The sequence below is a fragment of the Argopecten irradians genome, chromosome 11, assembly GCF_041381155.1.
Source record: "Argopecten irradians isolate NY chromosome 11, Ai_NY, whole genome shotgun sequence".
NCBI classification, from domain to species: Eukaryota; Metazoa; Mollusca; class Bivalvia; order Pectinida; family Pectinidae; genus Argopecten; species Argopecten irradians.
This window is the reverse complement of record NC_091144.1, coordinates 9,373,767-9,392,894: the sequence shown is the minus strand read 5'-3', so window position 1 is coordinate 9,392,894 and position 19,128 is coordinate 9,373,767. Positions and strand designations below refer to the sequence as shown.

At 34.9% G+C, this 19,128-nt stretch overlaps 2 protein-coding genes across 3 annotated transcripts in view; one reads left to right on the top strand and one right to left on the bottom strand.

The window, feature by feature from the left end:
- LOC138334711 (serine/threonine-protein kinase 32B-like) overlaps positions 1 to 7,117 on the top strand; it is a 117,490-nt gene extending 110,373 nt beyond the window's left edge. Inside the window, exons 10-13 of one of the 2 annotated variants that reach the window (XM_069283399.1) lie at positions 839 to 967; positions 1,322 to 1,389; positions 1,601 to 1,617; positions 5,581 to 5,723. In XM_069283399.1, coding sequence (XP_069139500.1) covers positions 839 to 967; positions 1,322 to 1,389; positions 1,601 to 1,617; positions 5,581 to 5,588 — 222 coding nt within the window. In that variant the 3' untranslated portion in view covers positions 5,589 to 5,723. Of the gene's footprint in view, positions 1 to 838; positions 968 to 1,321; positions 1,390 to 1,600; positions 1,618 to 5,580 lie in introns of both variants that reach the window. The other variant, XM_069283397.1, reaches the window with a different exon arrangement.
- Positions 7,118 to 13,491: 6,374 nt separating this feature from the next.
- LOC138334709 (mucin-2-like) overlaps positions 13,492 to 19,128 on the bottom strand; it is a 29,624-nt gene continuing 23,987 nt past the window's right edge. Inside the window, exons 14-18 of the mRNA XM_069283395.1 lie at positions 18,991 to 19,046; positions 18,599 to 18,691; positions 17,824 to 17,909; positions 16,376 to 16,496; positions 13,492 to 15,857 (exon numbers count right to left, since the gene is read on the bottom strand). Of these exons, the coding sequence (XP_069139496.1) occupies positions 15,795 to 15,857; positions 16,376 to 16,496; positions 17,824 to 17,909; positions 18,599 to 18,691; positions 18,991 to 19,046 (419 nt within the window). The 3' untranslated portion in view covers positions 13,492 to 15,794. The remainder of the gene's footprint in view (positions 15,858 to 16,375; positions 16,497 to 17,823; positions 17,910 to 18,598; positions 18,692 to 18,990; positions 19,047 to 19,128) is intronic.

Below are 19,128 nucleotides of genomic sequence, written 5' to 3'. Positions count from 1 at the left end.
ATTAAGTTTGTTAAAGCTATTTCTCAGAAAGTACTGAGTAGATTACCCTAGGACCTTAGTTGTGCATATTGCATTTTCGAACCAATCGGTCAACAAGATGGCTGACAGGAAGCCAATAAGGTAATAATTGAAGTTTGTTATATATTTCAGAAAGTACTGAAAAAATCTTTCTCAAATTTCATATGTACTAATATGAAGTAAAAGTTTGAAAAGATCCCTCTTTCCATTGTCAGACGTAGATCATTCTTTGGTGGGTGCCAAGATCCCTCTGGGATCTCTTGTTAAACTTGAAAATAAAAATTGTTTATACCAAAGTAATTAAAATTTCATAACATAAATTCCTATTAAGAGGAACTAAGTCGTCCACCCCTGAAAATTCATAGTGAACTGTTCCAGTCTTTGAACTAGAAGGGCTCAAATGTGTCTTCAGAATAAATGAGTAAAAGATTCCAGAAACAGGATGCATTCTGAATTTAATATAGAAGGTTCAGTCTGTATATATTTAACGTTACTTGTAATATTTCCTGCTGTATTTTGGCTAGGAAGCCATCTTTGTCTTTTTGTTACAATTAACTAGGTTTAAACAAAAAATATTTGAAATATACAAAGTAATTCTGTGTTACAGAGATGCCAAAAATTTCAGGAGTTTGTTTGTGTTTTAGACATCAACTTAAAAAAGTTAAGTTTTGTTGAATTGATGCAATATATGTACATGTTAGTATTACCATATTTAATTGTCAATAACTGCAAAGTTACATGTATACATGAATATTATATTGGCAGCATTGTGTCAAAAATGGTACTAGTTGCAAGAAGAACTACTTTTTATGAATTTTAGAAAGACCACCTAAACTGTGATCCAACATATGAGCTAGAGGAAATGATTATTGAGTCCAAACCTCTTCACAAGAAAAAGAAGCGATTGGCCAAACAGAATTCCAGACGCAGTGAGAGTGGCTGTTCAACGGTATATTATGGGATATATTATTGACATTTATTGGGTTTTTTTCCTGTAAAAATCAGTGTTTTATTAACAAGTAAAATATTAAAATTGTTTGAAAGCAGGAAAAACATTGAATTTTAATTTGTCATTGTTTTATGATGTTTGCTATGTGAGGTAAGAATTTTATGTTTAAATTTAATTCAAAACAGATTTAAGAAATGTAAATATTAATGTTTTTAAAAAATATTAACTTCATAATTATTGAAACAACTGTTGAACTAAATAGATGTAACTTTGTATTAAGGTTGCAGGGGAGATAACCTCAATTTAGTATTGCAACAAGACCATTTCAAATTGAACAATTATTTTTCTCTTCAGGAGGGAGATTTATCACAGGATGGTGAAGAAGAAATCTACAAATATTTTCCAATATATAATAGGGAAAGGTAAGGTCTTACAGTATAGACAGAGGACTATATTATTTCAAATTTTTACGTAACAATTCTTAGATTTATTTGCCATGAAAATACATCAATCTTCCTATTTTTGATTTGTAACGATCTCTAAATGTTTATTTGGTGGTATAATTATGAACTTTCCTTTCATTGAAATGTTTTGTATCCCAGAAAGTTTTAACCCGTTTTCTTTGTTAAGTAGGTCAAAGACGCCGGATGGTAAGATAATTATGCTGCAGTATAAATTGAAGTCGCCTAACTCTCACTCTAATACAATGTATATCTACATAGTGTAAACTCCTCTCTGTCCTATTCTTATCATTAATTACTAATCCCTACTGTAATTAAAGAAATTAGGACTGACTACAAAAACTTTGAAAAAAAATATGACCATGCATTTAGCATTAGATTTTGAATAAGTTAAAACACATTATTAAGCATTAACTTTTTTGCTTAATAAAATGTGATATCAATTTTATAAAACTGTCCCTAAACTTTTTATTTAAATGACTTATCTGCAATAATGGAGAGGTCCAGGGTAACGATACTCAGCCATTTAAGCATGCTGTAGAGAAATGCTACCAAGTGTGTGAAATTAATGATCTTGACCTTTATTTAGGGTCACAGGAGTCGTAAAGTCTCTTGTGGTTAGACGAATCACCTTGATGTTCACAAAGCAGGGGTAAAATATGTCAAAATATTCAAAACACTTGTGTTGGACCTCTATTACTACCAGATAGCAATTGAGAGATACCTCTATGATACCTCACTTAGACTTCAATGGTTAACTGATGTCAGCTTATTCTGGCACGTTTTCAGTACTGTTTGACACATAATAGTTGTACAATAATTGCATGAAGCATGGGACACTTTAATGACATAACATGAAAATTATAATAAATATATAAACTCACTGTTTCAGAAATGTATAACACATAATTCTCTACGCTGTATCTTACAAAGAATGACTGTTCTATCAGAGTTCTATATGGCCACGATAGTGGAATGCCTTGTGTAAATTCTACTATGACTACTCACTGGAATGCTGTGTTTTGTCCGAACTCTCAAATTATACTTGTGCATCTGTATCTTTCCATCTGGCACTGCCTCAGTTACACTCACTCTTCTTGTGGAATGAGCAAACTTTTCCCTTATATTAAAATTGAAGGTGCTCTTGTTTTAATATATATATATATGTTAGTGTTGCAGTATGTTGATCTAATACTATGTTAGTGTATGACAGAATCATTGTATTCCTGCACATTTAAATCAAGTTCACACTATCTTCATATACACAAAAAATGTAAGGGAGATGTGTAAATATATTAATTTTGTAATTGAAATAAAACTTCTTTGAAATATAATCATTATGTTATTTAATAAGTTGAAATACCTAAAATAATGTTGTTGGTTTTTTTTTTAATATATCATAGCAAAAAAGGTCAGAATAAATGTAAATTATATAAATATTTTGTCATCACTAATGTTTATTTTTCGTTTAAATGTTCTGGATATAAAATTTCAACAATCTCCAAAAGGAACCTCAGATTCCTCAATATTTTCTACACATAGATGTGTTAAATCAGACGTTATTTATTGATTTGTTTATTTTGAACACTGATTGTTAAAGACACATTTTTGTATGCAGTTGTTTGGTTTATTTGATGACAATATGACACTAGATGTTTCACATCACAATAGTTGCATGTATCAGTTGACCTAAATCACATCACCAAATCTAGGTATGATAAACCCCTGGGATCTATACAACACTATTCAAGCATGAGTTTTATTGTTGAACATGATTAATAATTATTCAGTCTTTTTTGCATATTCCTTTGGGGGTAGGTATCCATTGTGATGTCATTATTTTGTAGGCGCAATTCACGTAGTTTTTAAAAAAAAAATGTGATGTTACACTCGCAAACACAAGACGTCACAATCAATACCTACCTGCAAGGACAGATAACTCTGTAATAATATGTAAATACAGAATATTCAGCATAAAATGTAGGGTTTGAGTTTACACCATTCCCATATCCTTTTAATTCACCGGAAATGAAAAGGACCCCACTTTTTTCTCGGAAAGTTCATTCCGTTTATATACAAATTGATCCCGTTTTATCTGATGAGAAGGGCTCTATTTATGAAACACCTAGTATAAGCACTGAAACATTGACTAAGTTTTGGCTACATACTTTTATGCTACTTGTATTTCACTTTGGAATGTATTCAGCTGTGTTCCTTGCACACTAGTATCACTCAATGTACAGTAGGTTGTTCACTGCACATAGGAGTTGTCTACAGGATAATTCACCAAGTCGAGTTCTCACTAATTCTAGTGTAAGCTCTACATTGAGTCATCAATAACAGACAAATATTAGTGGTAAAATTAACATATAAGTAATTATTTTGTTCAATAACCCACTGTTATTGTTTTACAAAGGAGCTTTTGAACACTTTTTTTCTTCTTCTTTGTTTTGCTCATGTGGGATTAACAAAATAAAGCTCATTTGAGAAAATATGATGACAGATTATGACACAGATCGACACTCAGAGTCTCAGAGTAAAGTATCATCTGTCTATGGCTTATATCTGAAGGTACAACCATCAGGGTCACATTTAGATGACCTCTGGCATTAGGCCAATCATTTAGTTTGCAACATTATCAATCAGAACTTGGGAAACTGACACACAACACTGCTGTGGTGTTCAAAGAAATGTTAGCAACAGTAAATGTCAATAGCGACAGTCCATAGCAACAGTAAACAACCATAGCAACAGTCCATAATAACAGTAAACAATGATAGCAACAGTCATCAACCATAGCAACAGTAAACAACAATAGCAACTGTAAAAAATGATAGCAACAGTAAACAATCATAGCAACAGTAATCAACCATAGCAACAGTAAACAACAATAGCAACTGTAAAAAATGATAGCAGCAATAAACAAATAGCAACAGTCATCAACCATAGCAACAGTAAACAACAATAGCAACTGTAAAAAATGATAGCAACAGTAAACAATCATAGCAACAGTAATCAACAGCTTAGCTATGCAGTTGCCATAGAATCATATTTATGTACTGGTGACTGTTACGGAACAATTATGTAAATATTGTAATTCAAATCACTCCAGTCAGAAATTAAGCAGTCTCTCTTGTATCCAGGACTGTATCATCTATGACACTCAGGTTGAGGTCATCTGAATGTGACCTTGATTGCAGTACCTTAAGATGTTCAGATATTGTACAAAACATGAACAGATGATATTTAGAGTAATTAAGTAGATGATCCATATGCTGGTCTATCAAACTACATGAACTTGGCTTTGCCACCATTTTATTAGCTCACCTGCACGAAGGGCAAGTGAGCTTAATCAACTTCTTCTCCAAAACTTTGAGACCTAGAGTCCTGAAATTTGACTTATAGCATGCTAAGATGAAGGGCTACCTAGTTTGTTCAAATGAATGACCTTTACCTTCATTCAAGTTCACAGGGGTCAAATAGGCTAAAATCTTTCTCCTTAATAACCAAGAGGGCTAGAGACCTGATATTTGGAATGTGATATATTGGGATAAATTGCTACAAAGTTTGTTCAAATGGCTGACCTTGACTTTCATTCAAGGTCACAGGGGTCAAATAGGCTAAAATATTTAGATGACTTCTTCTTAATAACGAAGCGGCTTAGGGATCTAATATTGAGTCTGTGACATACTGGGATGAGGGCTACCAAGTTTGTTTAAATGAATGACCTTGACCTTCATTCAAGGTCATGGTAGTTAAATAGGCTAAAATCTTTAAACGACTTCTTAATAACTAAGAGGCCTAGGGACCTGATATTAGGCCTGTTTCATGCTGGGATGAAGGGCTACAAAGTTTGTTCAAATGAATGACCTTGACCTTCATTCAGGGTCACAGGGGTCATATAGGCTAAAAAATTTTAAAGACTTCTTCTTAATAACCAAGAGGCTAAGAGGCCTCTAATGTGCTTAAGCATGATATAAATTCTTATTCACTCTCCTATTTGTTAAGTATGAACCATGCATGATTACCAGATAGCAGATGAGTGATTCGGACCCATTGGGCCCTTGTCTGTAACCTTACGAAGCAGGTGAGATGGCTGGTACTATGGAGGTGATGATCGGAATTTGATGTATATTTGATTTATACTTTCAGAGATATAATGAATATAATGAAACTTAACCTAGGAGAGGACACCTCCAAAGTGAAGATCAACAGTTGTTTTGACAGTCAGGGAGAGAGTGTAAAGATGGATCAACAGGTGAACCCTCTACAGGAGAACAGCCTGGCTGAGGAGGAAGAGGAAGAGGATGTTTCTGACGAGGACACCGGCCCTCCGCCCTCACTCATCAACTACGGCCTGTCGCCAAGGAATAGTGATGGATTTGGTTGTAGCTTTGTGTCTTCAAATCTGCCTCCCACTGATAAGAGAGAAGTGTATCGTGGTGTTCGAGCACGCTCCCTGGACTATTACCACGGGCCAGTGCCTAGGCGAGATATGGGACGCAAGTTCTCACATCAGCCTACTTCCTCTAGCTGATGACAAATAACTGTGGAAGGATTGTTTAATTAATAAACAGCACAAACTAGAAACTATTGAGGTATAGGATGTCTTATAGAATGTTTATAGAATGTTGATTTAAAATTCTAATTGTAAATAATATGATGATGTTATGTATGTACATGTATATAAAATGAGATACAAACTTTTTTTATAGAAGAGTATATAATATAGTTGTCAAAACTTGACAACAAATCTCAACTTTTTATTACGTATATATAATGTTATTTAGAAATGTCTCTATTGTTATTGATCATTATACCATCATAGATTTATTACTATAGACAACACAGAATGATTTTAGTGACCTTGATAACATTGCATCTGTAGCATTTCCAACCATGATCCAGGGTGCACCAAATACAGATTTCCCATCTTAAATTCCATTTCTATCAAAATTCAACATTAACCAATTTAGTATGAAACAAGATGCAAATTTACAGGTACTGAGCCTAGTTTCTTCTATACAGATATTTTATTAGCTCAGAAGTATTTTGTATTGTCCTAAGAACCCTAATCTATGTTGTCCTTTATTCAAATCCAAAGATAATCTGGTTGTAGATCTTATAGTACCGGTATATAGATATCGTATTCAACCCAATTAACGCCCAGGATGCTTAAATAATTGAAAGAATAAGAGGGTGCTTATAGGACCAAATTTGGACTACCCCTTCACAGAATTATTGCACAACGTAAGCCATAAATCAATTTGTAAAAGTTTATTTGTTTAATTCATCCTGCTATAATAAACATGACTGCGGGTCAGTTGGTTTTCTATAGCCATTACTGTCAGATATTCTATTACTGGCTGTTTGTTGAACACTGTTCACATATCCCATACGTAGTGTATTCGACCCAATAAACACCCAGAGTGGTTGAAAAATTAAAAAATGAAGGTGCGCTAAATATGACTTAATTTGGGACTAACATTTCACAAAATTATTGCAGTCATTTAGCTTAAACCATTAATCAATTTACAAAAGAAATCAATTAGAGAAACCTGTTATAAGCATTAGTCTTTGTAGTCAACATAAGTGAAATTGAGGCCTCGCTTGAGGGGTCACTTATTGGAGGTGGGCGCATATAGGTATGGGGTTGCTTTTTGGGGGAGGGGAGCATATAGGGATTGGGGCACTAATAGGTGGAGGGGCGCATGTAGGGATGGGGTCGCTTATTGGGGGATGGGCGCATATAGGGATGGGGTCGCTTATTGGGGGAGGGGAGCATATAGGGATGGGGTCGCTTATTGGGGGATGGGCTCATGTAGGGATGGGGTCGTTTATTGGGGGAGGGGGGCATATAGGGATGGGGTCGCTTATTGGAGGATGGGCTCATGTAGGGATGGGGGTCGCTTATTGGGGGAGGGGCGCATAAAGGGATGGGGTCGCTTATTGGGGGATGGGCGCATATAGGGATGGGGTCGTTTATTGGGGGAGGGGGGCATATAGGGATGGGGTTGCTAATTGGGGGAGGGGCGCATAGAGGGATGGGGTCGCTTATTGGGGGATAGGCGCATATAGGGATGGGGTCGTTTATTGGGGGATGGGCGCATATAGGGATGGGGTCGCTTATTGGGGGAGGGGAGCATATAGGGTTGGGGTCGCTTATTGGGGGTTGGCGCATATAGGGATGGGATCGCTTATTGGGGAAGAGGTGCATATAGGTATGGGGTTGCTTTTTGGGGAAGGGTGCATATATAGGGATGGGGTTGCTTATCAGGGGAGGGGCACATATAGGTATGGGGTCGCTTATTGGGGGAGGGGCACATATAGGGATGTGGTCACTTATTGGGGAGGGGCCCAATTATAGGGATGGGGTCGCTTATTGGGATGGGGTGGCTTATTGGGGAAGGGTGCATATAGGGATGGGGTCGTTTATTGGGGGATGGGCGCATATAGGGATGGGGGTCGCTTATTGGGGGAGGGGAGCATATAGGGATGGGGTCGCTTATTGGGGGTTGGCGCATATAGGGATGGGATCGCTTATTGGGGAAGAGGTGCATATAGGTATGGGGTTGCTTTTTGGGGAAGGGTGCATATATAGGGATGGGGTTGCTTATCAGGGGAGGGGCACATATAGGTATGAGGTCGCTTATTGGGGGAGGGGCACATATAGGGATGTGGTCACTTATTGGGGAGGGGCCCAATTATAGGGATGGGGTCGCCTATTGGGATGGGGTGGCTTATTGGAGAAGGGTGCATATAGGAATGAGGTCGCTTATTGGGGGATGGGCGCATATAGGGATGGGGTTGTTTATATAGGAAGGGGCGCAAATAGGGATGGGGTTGCTTATTGGGATGGGGTCGTTTATTGGGGGTGGGCGCATTTGGGATGGGGTCGCTTATATGGGGAGGGGCGCATATAGGGATTGGGTCGCTTATTGGGGTAGGGGCTCATATTGGGATGGGGCGGCTAATTGGGTCAAATACAGCATTTAAGTTTTAGTTCATTATATCTAGTGTGACTCTAGAAAACTGTGTACTGATGTGAATATCCAAGGGACATCACGTTAGGAGGTGAACATTGTTAGTATGGTGTAATCAATTCTGATTTTACATTCTACAATGATTAGAGTGTACTTTTTTGTAAAAATGGATGTCAAAACCACACAATAGTTAACTCATTCCCCTCTGAAATTCCATAATAGACTGGTCAAGTCATTGATTTAAAGTCTAAATGTGTCTTCAGGGATGAATGAGTTACTTACTGTAAATGTAATATATTGATCGAAACTCGATATAAGTAGAGAGTAAATAGTTTGTATTTATGTAATTGTAGATAACAGATTCTGTACGTGTCCCAACTTTGACCTTGTACGTCCTTCACCAATAACTGGTTTGTGGTTATTGTTTATTTATTTGTCCTTTATCAATGTTACAGCCATGAGCTTGTCTTAGTGTCCAGAATAAGAATCTCTGTAGAAAGTTTTATTGGCATTAAACTGTAACTTTTCCTTTTGTACAAAACGTTTTCAAATCCTTCTAACAAGTTTTCAATAAGTACTGAATTAAAGGAACGTGACACAAATCCTCAAAATATTAGTCATTATTTTTTATAATTTTTACACCAAAGACAAAAAGCCAAATTGTTGAGAAAAAAGACTTAATAACCTTTCAAAAATACAATGTACATTTATTATATAATTTTAATAGGTGACAAGATTAAATTAGCTAATTTCAACTACTGGTAAATAAAATCATGTTGGATATATATAATTGTATACCCCTCAATGTTTTTTAGGTCACCCGAGACGAAGTCTCAAGTGACCTATTCTTATCGCCTTTTGTCCGTCGTCGTACGTTCTGCGTCGTATGTCCGTAAACAATTTACATTTTCGACTTCTTCTCTAAAACTGCTGAAGCAATTCAATGAAATTTTGCACAAACCTTCTAAGGCATAAGGCCAATCAAAATTGTGAATTATATGGTCCCCACCCCCCAGAGGGCTGTGGGAGGGGCCAAAAGGGGTAAAATTGAGTAAAATTTCAAAAATCTTCTTCTCTATTCACAGATGTGGTAGAATCAAATACTCTTCATAGATAGAAAGGTCTTAAGGTCCTTTACAAAAATTGTGAATTATATGACCTTGGGGTCTCTAGTTTCCCCCTGGGGAGGAGGTTAAGTTTACTATAGTTTATATAGGGAAAACACATTTTTGAGCATTATTTGGTCATTTGTAATAGGAAATGTATGAGATGGCCATTTAATCATATAAACAAATTTTCTATGACTGACCCCCAGGGGCCTTAGGGGCGGGGGCAAAAGGGGTCAAATAGGCTAAAACTTCAAAAATCTTCTTCGGAAATTCTGGAAATGATAGAATCAAATACTTTTCATAAATGGAAAGGTCTTAAGGTCCTTTACAAAAATTGTGAATAATATGACCCTGGGGTCTCACGTTTCCCCCTGGGGAGGGGGTCAAGTTTACTATAGTTTCTATAGGGAAAACACATTTCTGAGCATTTTTTGCTCAATTTTCATTGGAAACGAGTCAAACTTGGTTAGAATCAATAGCCTGAGATAGCATTTTAACATCATATCCATATTGGTCCAGGCCGACCCCTTGGGGCAGAGGGGCGGGGCAAAAAAAGGTCAAATAGGCCAAAACTTCAAAAATATTCTTCTAAAATTCTAGAAATGGTAGAATCAAATACACTTTATAGATGAAAAGGTCTTAAAGTTTGTTTTATAAAAATTGTAAATTATATGACCCTGGGGTCTCATGATTCCCCTTGGGGAGGGGGTCAAGTTTACTATAGTTTATATAGGAAAAACACATTAATGAGCATTGTTTGCTCAATTTTCATTGGAAACGAGTCAAACTTGGTTAGAATTAATAGCCTGAGATAGCATTTTAATATCATATCCACATTGGTCCTGGCCGACCCCCTGGGGGCAGGGCTAAAAAAGGGTCAAATAGGCTAAAACTTCAAAAATCTTCTAAAATTCTGGAAATAGTAGAATCAAATAATTATAGATGGAAAGGTCTTTAATTCAGGTGTTTTATAAAAATTGTGAGAGGGGTCAAGTTTACTTTAGTTTATATAGAAAAAAAACATATTTGTGAACATTATTTGCCCAATTTTCATAGGAAATTAGTCAAACTTGATTAGAATTATTAGCCTAAGATATAGCATTTTAACATCCATATCTGTCCTCGATGACCCCCTGGTGGACCAGAGGGGCAGGACCAAACAGGGTCAAAATGATTAAAATTTCAAAAAATACCTCTATAAGTTCACAGGTTTGATGGAAGCAAATACTCTGAATAGTCTAAAAAGTCAAATTTATAAATCACTGACCAACTTCAAGGCCCAGATTATAGTGTTTATATGTCTTTAATTTGTTTCATTATATATTCTAACTCAGGTGACAGTTAAGGCCCATGAGCCTCTTGTTTCATTAAGAGGTATTAACATATAGTCAACATGCCTTAACATTCACCTCTGTATAAAGACCACCAGCTTATATTAATAAGACCACATTCTCCTGGTCCCAAATGGTCACTTTCAACACAATTTTACCTACTTGGCTATTACGACCATTTTTCATGGTTGTATGGGTGGTCATTATAGAAAGGTTTGATATATACACATGTATACCAAAGGTATGTTGCTAAGGTAGGAAATGTGGCGTTTGGAATTTACTATGACAATAACAGTGATACTATGGCAATAAAACAATATGTTAATTCTGTTTACCTGATGGTATATAGCTTATAATCATACAAATAGGTAAATATATGTTGTCAGCAACCATTTTGAAACAAGAAAACAAGAGATTGCAACTGTTCGAGACATACTATCATTTAGCCCTTCACCTAGGGGTTTCAATTGTCCTGAGTGTTGATAGGATGTAAAACAAAATAAACCCAAGCCAAAGTTCTAAATCCTGGTAGACACACAGAATGCCTTTCCACTGTTTAGTCCTCGTTAATGTCTTTTCCAGAAGACAGTAAATATATACTATCATCTGCTGGTTGGAAAACTGGATTACATGTAGAAGGTTTATGATCAATTTCCAAAGTCGTATTTCGTCTTTGCATATTAGAGTTATCTGCCCATGCTGGACTGTATCGTATATGTCATTTGTTTGTAAGAGAAAAAAGTGTTGTTTTCTCTGAAGGACATGATGTTAAGCTTCCAAACACATGATTTAAGACTTAATACCTACTCACAAGACTAGGCAACTTTTTTAAACTATACAAATGAAAGCTATGTTTTAAGACATATTAGCATTTATCATGGTTTGATATGGCTACTGTACATTAGAAAATTTATTTTTGAACTAGTTTCTTGTACTAGTCTCATGGTGTTTTTAAAATTCAGTTATTTTTCTCCATAAAGCTATATTAGATGATGTATTTTATTCTTGAAAGTTATTAATTGATCATTAAATATAATCTAAACTTGAAATAAAGTTTAGTTTTGTTTGTGATATATGTATGGTATTATATCAATAATTATTTCAAGTTTACATGATATATCTTTGCTGTGGTTTTCATTAGTGGTTCCGAATTCTTCAACTGATCAAAAGGAGCGATCTTGATATAAATTATACAAAGAATGATGAACCATATACTCTTGGTGTATTTAACCCCATAACGAGAGAAGTCCACAAAGAGTTTTGGAAAGACTGTTATATATTATACCTGCTCCATATCCATGTATTGCATGTACAGTGAACCCACAATGATCCGGACGTCGATAGACAGGAAAACTCACAATCTGGAGGGTATTATAAGGGAACAGATTTGATAATACAGCAAGTAAACGTAATCTAGCGTTTGGATTACCAAGGGGCCAATGTATACAAAATAGGACATTGGCACCATATAAAACAAATTGTGTATAGGGTTTTACTAGTATCGTGTTCCATTTGTCCCATTCCTTTCGGACAGGAGAATCACGGCCGTCACCAACGATATGTAGAGTTATCCTTCTTGTCATGTAACAGAACATTTAGAGCATTGCTACTCGTATCATATAGTCAGCAGTTAGAAAAGTTGAAACTACCAATACTAGCTTATAGACGCGTCCGGGGCGTAATGATCCGAGTTATATTTATGAAACAAATCTTTATTTTTTTGAGGTTATGAGGTTATAATGATAATGGAGCTCGTGTAAATTTTGCCGGGGTTACATAAAATTTACACGGGCTCCATTATCATTATACCCTCATAACCTCAACAAACTAAAAATCTATTCCTTATATTTACAGTTTTTCACGTATATGAATATTATTTATTCTCGCAATATTTGCATATTGTTTTATTAAAATACCCATATTATTTTCTCTCCCGTCATCGTTAACGAATTCGATTGAACAGCTGATTGGAATCGAGTCATTCATATCTTCCCATCAAAAGTGGGGTCATGAACCCACGTTGCTACCCAAGCAACTATTCACGTAACAATAGAATCGCCGCACGTGTTGTACTATCATTATACACTGATAATGATAATACTAGAAAGTAAGGTTATTGAGTCCATGTCAGTGCAAACTGTAAATATAAGATAATAAATGGAGTATTTAACAAGGAATGTAGCGGTGTAGTCACATTCTGGAGGGATGTCGCCAATAGACGCAGCGCCAGGTGACATTAAAAAAAGTATACCCAAACAGTCAACGAACTTGTTAAGTAGGAACTTTTTCTCAATCAGATACATATCTATATAGAACAACTTGTTGGAATATGTGGTATCAGCATCCAACAGTAATCACTTTAAAAATGAACTAGACAAACATTCGCAAAACCAAGTACTTTTATAGAATTACAAAGCAAGCATTAAACCTCAAAATACTATATACCGGAAGTTACATATGCTGTTTATAAATGTAACATTGTGTAATTTTGAGTAAAGAGGAGTGTTGTTTACTACAATCCTGAACCAGGATAAAACTTATCTTTTCTTATATTGAGAGCTTGTATGAGTGGCTAACAACAACAGAAACCACTTAATATTACTTATTCTTCTGGTTTGGTTAATAACAACAAACACCAAGTTTATATTACTTATTCTTCCGGCTTTATTCACACAGAGACATTATCAAGACAGATCTGAAAACAATTTAAGGATCTTCAGTTCATAGTATACATTTTGTTTCTTTTTCATGATTAATTATACATTGTACTAATAAATGTGTGACATTGTACACATTAATGTGTCCCATATTCTGTACATGTCATAGATTTGTTGAATGGAAGACAATTCAATCGAGAGTTGAATTATATTTCATTAAAATAACAAAGAACACATCAATACAATACACACAAATGTAAATAAAATAACATGAAAGTAAAATAACAAATCAGCACTAAAGAGGACTGAACACAAAAAAAGAACCACAACTGACCTAATATTGCCCTGATTAGGGTTGTATAGTGTGAATAGACTGTCTTTACAGCTATATACATTCTGATTGATCCAGTTGTAATCATGTAATTTATATAACAGACAGAAAGGTCCCTCTACATGTATATAGAATGTACCGCTTAACCAAAACAATCATCATTCAGTAAATACGGTCATGGAATACCTAAATGTAAAAGTGGATATTATTGCCAGTGGATTGTTTAGCTAAAGTCAGCCTCTAAACTATGAGGCGTAGTGGTGTAAACATTTTCACACTTCTGATTCACAACAAATAATTTTGAAAGTTCTATTTTTAGTCTGGAATCATTCTAAATCTGTATGATATTATTATGTACATATTGTACCTGCTTAATTATAAAGCTATACAATATGGAATTTTTTACAATATTCAATTAAAATCTTTAACAATACTGTAGAATTTGTAAATATTTTTTTTTGCTTTACTTTTCAATAGTTTAAGGTATTATTTTGTTTCGTGTTGATGTATCATAATCAATTTTACTGAATGGTCCCTGTGATAAAAGAGAGAAAAAAAAGAAGAAAAAAATACTATTGCAGTATATGGTATATATACTAGGGATGAGAAAGCAGAATGTAAAATTGGGTACTTCAGCACCATTGAACGAAACAAAAACTCCATATAGACTCTAAAATACAGCTGTATAATCAAAATTGATTCGACTAAATATATAACAAGTCATTGCACAAAACAAATAACTGAAGGTACGAGACAAGCAAAAAGGGAAACGGAGAGAATTGGGAAAGATAGATTAGAAAAATAGCAAAGACAAGATTGATAGAAAGAAACAGTTTTGATAATAAACTCACCAACAAGACTACAGTTTATATGAAAACTGACCCTATTGCTCATTTTCAAACTGCAGTCAAACAAAAGAGGAAAATATTAAAAACTATAATATACTCATATATACAACTGTAACAATATTGATTATCTGTGACGCTTTCTAAAGGTACAACAAACATTTTTCATCCCGGAATACTCACAGAGTGGAAGTGGATTATTCCATGGCTCCACACTTTTGACTGTGAGGATAAACAAATACTTCTACTGTATTACATGACATGTGTGAGTACTTCCTTTCCTGGTTTGGATCTTGTGGTTAGTTGATGCCACAATGTTTTCAGTAATGTTCTAAATACATTTTGTTGTTTTTTATATTTATGGTTCAGTGGCAATGATGATAACGACAAATATTTGTATACATCAAATATTTCATCTTGAAGAGTAAACAATTAGAAAATTCTAATTGAGCAAATGAAGAGTAAAGATGCATATGAAGGACTTATTTCCTTAAAAAGCTTCTGTAATGCTGTTTGGACAAAACTTTGAAATTGTGTGAAAATGTTACATACATCTTGATACATTACCACCAAGATAGTGTTCAGTACAACATAACAATTTACCTCATCTAGGGTAATACAACGATAATAAAGTTTCTGTGCAAACACATGACTCAAAAATCTGAAAATAGTTGGTACAAATAAGACGATGATGTATTTGTCTATAAACATCAGAGGATTAATTATATAGGGATTAGCATTAACATTTGTGAATAGTTTTGAACAGTATATAAATCACAATAAAAATCCAAGCACATCTGATAATCAGGTTTTGAAATCCTTCTCTCTGGTCTAATTCCTTGTTGGCACACCAGTGATACACAAATCCCAGCACGATAGACCAAGTCGTCGATTTTCCAGGTAGGTTAGCACTGTAGGTTACATGTAACTCTTTAATGCACTATGATCATAAGCACAAAACTATCCATGGACATTTGAGATCGAGCTTAAGATGTTTTATAGAATACAAGGAGTTCCGTCTCACATCTATCTATGCTGAACCTCACACAATTATATAACTCGTCTGTTACGTACACATAACATCCCACCATTTAGCACCACATTCAGCATCTATTGAGTTACTTTTGCCAGCAGTTCATCACACATCTGCGTAAGGTCCTTATTTTCTGACATCTGAAAAAGTCAGTTAAACAAACATTATAAAATCAATTATTAAATAGAACCATCATTTACGATGACTAGCAAATCATAGAAGACTAACTAGTACTGGTAAGTTACAATAAAATATATATCATGAATCATCTCAACTTTAGCTACACATGTATCTTTGCCTGTCCATCCTGATTTGAAACTGTTGCTTTAGAAAATGATAGTTCGCCATCACTTAAAATTCATTGTGAATGGAGAATAAAACATGAATAACTATTGGCCAATTGTGGCAGCATTTACACAGACGAATGAGAATATTGAATGTTCCTTCCCCATATCATGTTCATGTGAATGTGAAATGTCACAGATATTTGTTGGATAGATCAGAAATTCATGTCTAGATTTGTACTCCAAAAATCCCATGAAGAATAGGAAAGTGTTTCCATAGTATCTAAATTCTCATTCGGATTTGCATTGAGAATATCTGGTAGCAAATTATCAATACCTACAAGTAGTGTACATATAACTACCACACTACTTACCTTCTGTTCCACTGTTTTCTGTAGACTCTCTATCTGAAGTTTGTCTCGCTTGGTTCGTGCCTCAGAGGACGCTGTTATCTGATTCAGGTCAGATTTGGCTTTTGCTAATTGTTGTGATAGTCTACAAGTACAAAAAACTGTTTGTGAACAACTCATTTTCCAACAAGCAAATTCGTGGAATTTCCATCCCCTGCTTTCAGGTTAGGTTTAACCTTGGTTGAAACATGAAAAAATAAACTGAAGTCTTATTCGAAAGTAAGATGTGTTAAAATAATGTCCGCTGAAAGTGACTATTAAACTTGGCTGAGCTCTTAAGGCATTCAACTTTGATACTAACTTTTAAGAAAATCGGTTCACATTTGTTACAATTATTGCACAGGGAATGGCAGAAAATGACGTTTTTAGTACATCAAAGGGCCATAACTCCACTACATAATGTCGGCCAAAAGTAGCAATCGAACTTAGTCAAGCCCTTAAGGCATTTGACCTTGTTACCAAGTTTGAAGAAAATCGGTTTAATAATATTTATTAGAGTTATAGCAGGGAAATGGCAGAAAATGACTTTTTGTTCTGTTAAATATTATTAATTTTAGTTTTACCATTTGTTAGTAATTACACAGAAACTGCAGAAAAATGACATTTGTAGTAAATTAAAGGGACATAACTCTGATAAATAACATCCGCTGAAAGAGTTGGTCGAACCTGGCCAGGCAATTTAAGCATTCAACCTTGTTACCAAGTTTGAAAAAAATCAGTTAATATTTAATACAGTTATTGTACGGAAGTGGCAGAAACTGACTTTTTTATTAAGCAAAGCGCCATAACTCCGCTAAATAAGGTCCATTGAAAGTTGCGATTGAACTTGGCCAAGTCCTTATAAAGGTATTTAACCTTGTTACTAAGTTTGAAGAAAATTGGTTTACATTTGTTACACTTATTGCACGGAAATGGCAGAAAATGACGTTTTTAGTAATTCAAAGGGCCATAACTCCGCTAAATAAGATCCATCGACAGTTGTGATCAAACTTGGCCGAGCCCTTAAGGAATTTAACCTTGTCACCAAGTTTAAAGAAAATTCGTTCACATTTGTTACAGTTATTGCACGGAAACCAAGTGTTACAGACAGATGGACAAACAGACAGACAGACAAACCCAAATTAATATCCCCCTTTTGGGAGAAAGCAGGGGGTAAAAAGATGATGGTAGGCCAATAGCCAATCATCAAGTTCATGAGGATTGATATATATGAAGATTTAAAAATAGAATGGTAATTTCTTTCAATCCGTATGGTGTAGATATTAATTTTCAGAGATAAGCGTTCACATATTTACTTTGATCGTGAAATACACAAAAGTAAAAGTTGTTTTACAGCACTTGTTTGTTTTTATTCTATTAAATTAACAGAATTAAATAGTGAATCAGAGTTTTTGATAACTGGAGTTACATACTCTGTAATTTTCTCTTTACTCTCCGTTTTCACAGTACTGAGCACCTTTTGTAGTTCCTTGGCATGTTCCTTCAAAGTTTCTTCGTTCTACAACAAATAAGCCATTAACAAATTAACAATACCGAGTAAACTTCAATACTTACAGATCAAGTGAAATCATCTCTATACAATCACAACATACTTTATCCACAAGATCACACAAGGAAGATTCTGCTATTTAGTAACTAGACATTTATACCCAAATCTATAATCACAGCTACAGCTGCTACATCAAACAATGGCTCTATCTTAGGGGAAGACCATTATTTTATGTAGAAGATTCTATTCTATTTCTGAATACTTACACCAAACATTATCCACTTATACAAGGTGTAGTCATTTCGGTCACTTTGTCTGTTGTTTATAGTTCCTTTAGTTCAACATCCTTAACTATGGCCAAAATGACCTCTTTGTCACAGCACACTGCTGCATTTGCCGTATTGAGCATTTAGGTCACAGCACACTGCTACATTTTCCGTATTTAGCATTAAGGGCACTTGAATTTTTTAACAAAGAGGACCGTTTATTCAGGGAAGGAAAATGTAAGTTGTGGATGTTTATGTATAACAACTCTCAAGAACAGACGAGAGGCACTTATAAGGGAAGGAGCACCAATTACAATGAAGATGGTTTTCAGACTCAGATTAAAGACATCATCAGTATCTTATTAATCTATACTGTTTCAATACTTTACAAATTAAATGTTGATATTTACTGTTAAAGTAAAAGCTGATTACCTTCATATAACCACTCATCAACTCCTTCAGTTTCTCATTCCGTCGGTGGAGCTCAGAAAAGGCCTTCTCTAGGGACTGTGTGTCTTGTACAGACTGAAATATGCCAGATAATCAGCAAAACAACACCACAGCTTAATGAAAGTTTTGCAAACAGCACAAGTTATTTCAAAATATATGCAGTAATCCAAATTTACAAAATCACCAAGAATTCATCAATAAAAGTAGACAGAAGACTTTTTGGAGTCAATCAGGAAGATATCTAAGGCTACTTACAAATGTTGACACTAAGTCAATATTGACAAATTTGTCATCATCCATGGAATATTTAAACATTATTTTGCATTGTGAACTTTCAAAGTTACTTATTATTCTCACATGCCCTTCAGTCTTACCTGATCTCTTTCCTTCTTCAAATCTTCATTTGCTGATTTTAAATTTTCAGTTTCCTCTGTAGTAAAATAATAGTTGCCAATATATAGATTAAAGTGAATGTTTGAGGACACACTGGTATGAAAAGTCTAAACTTATCT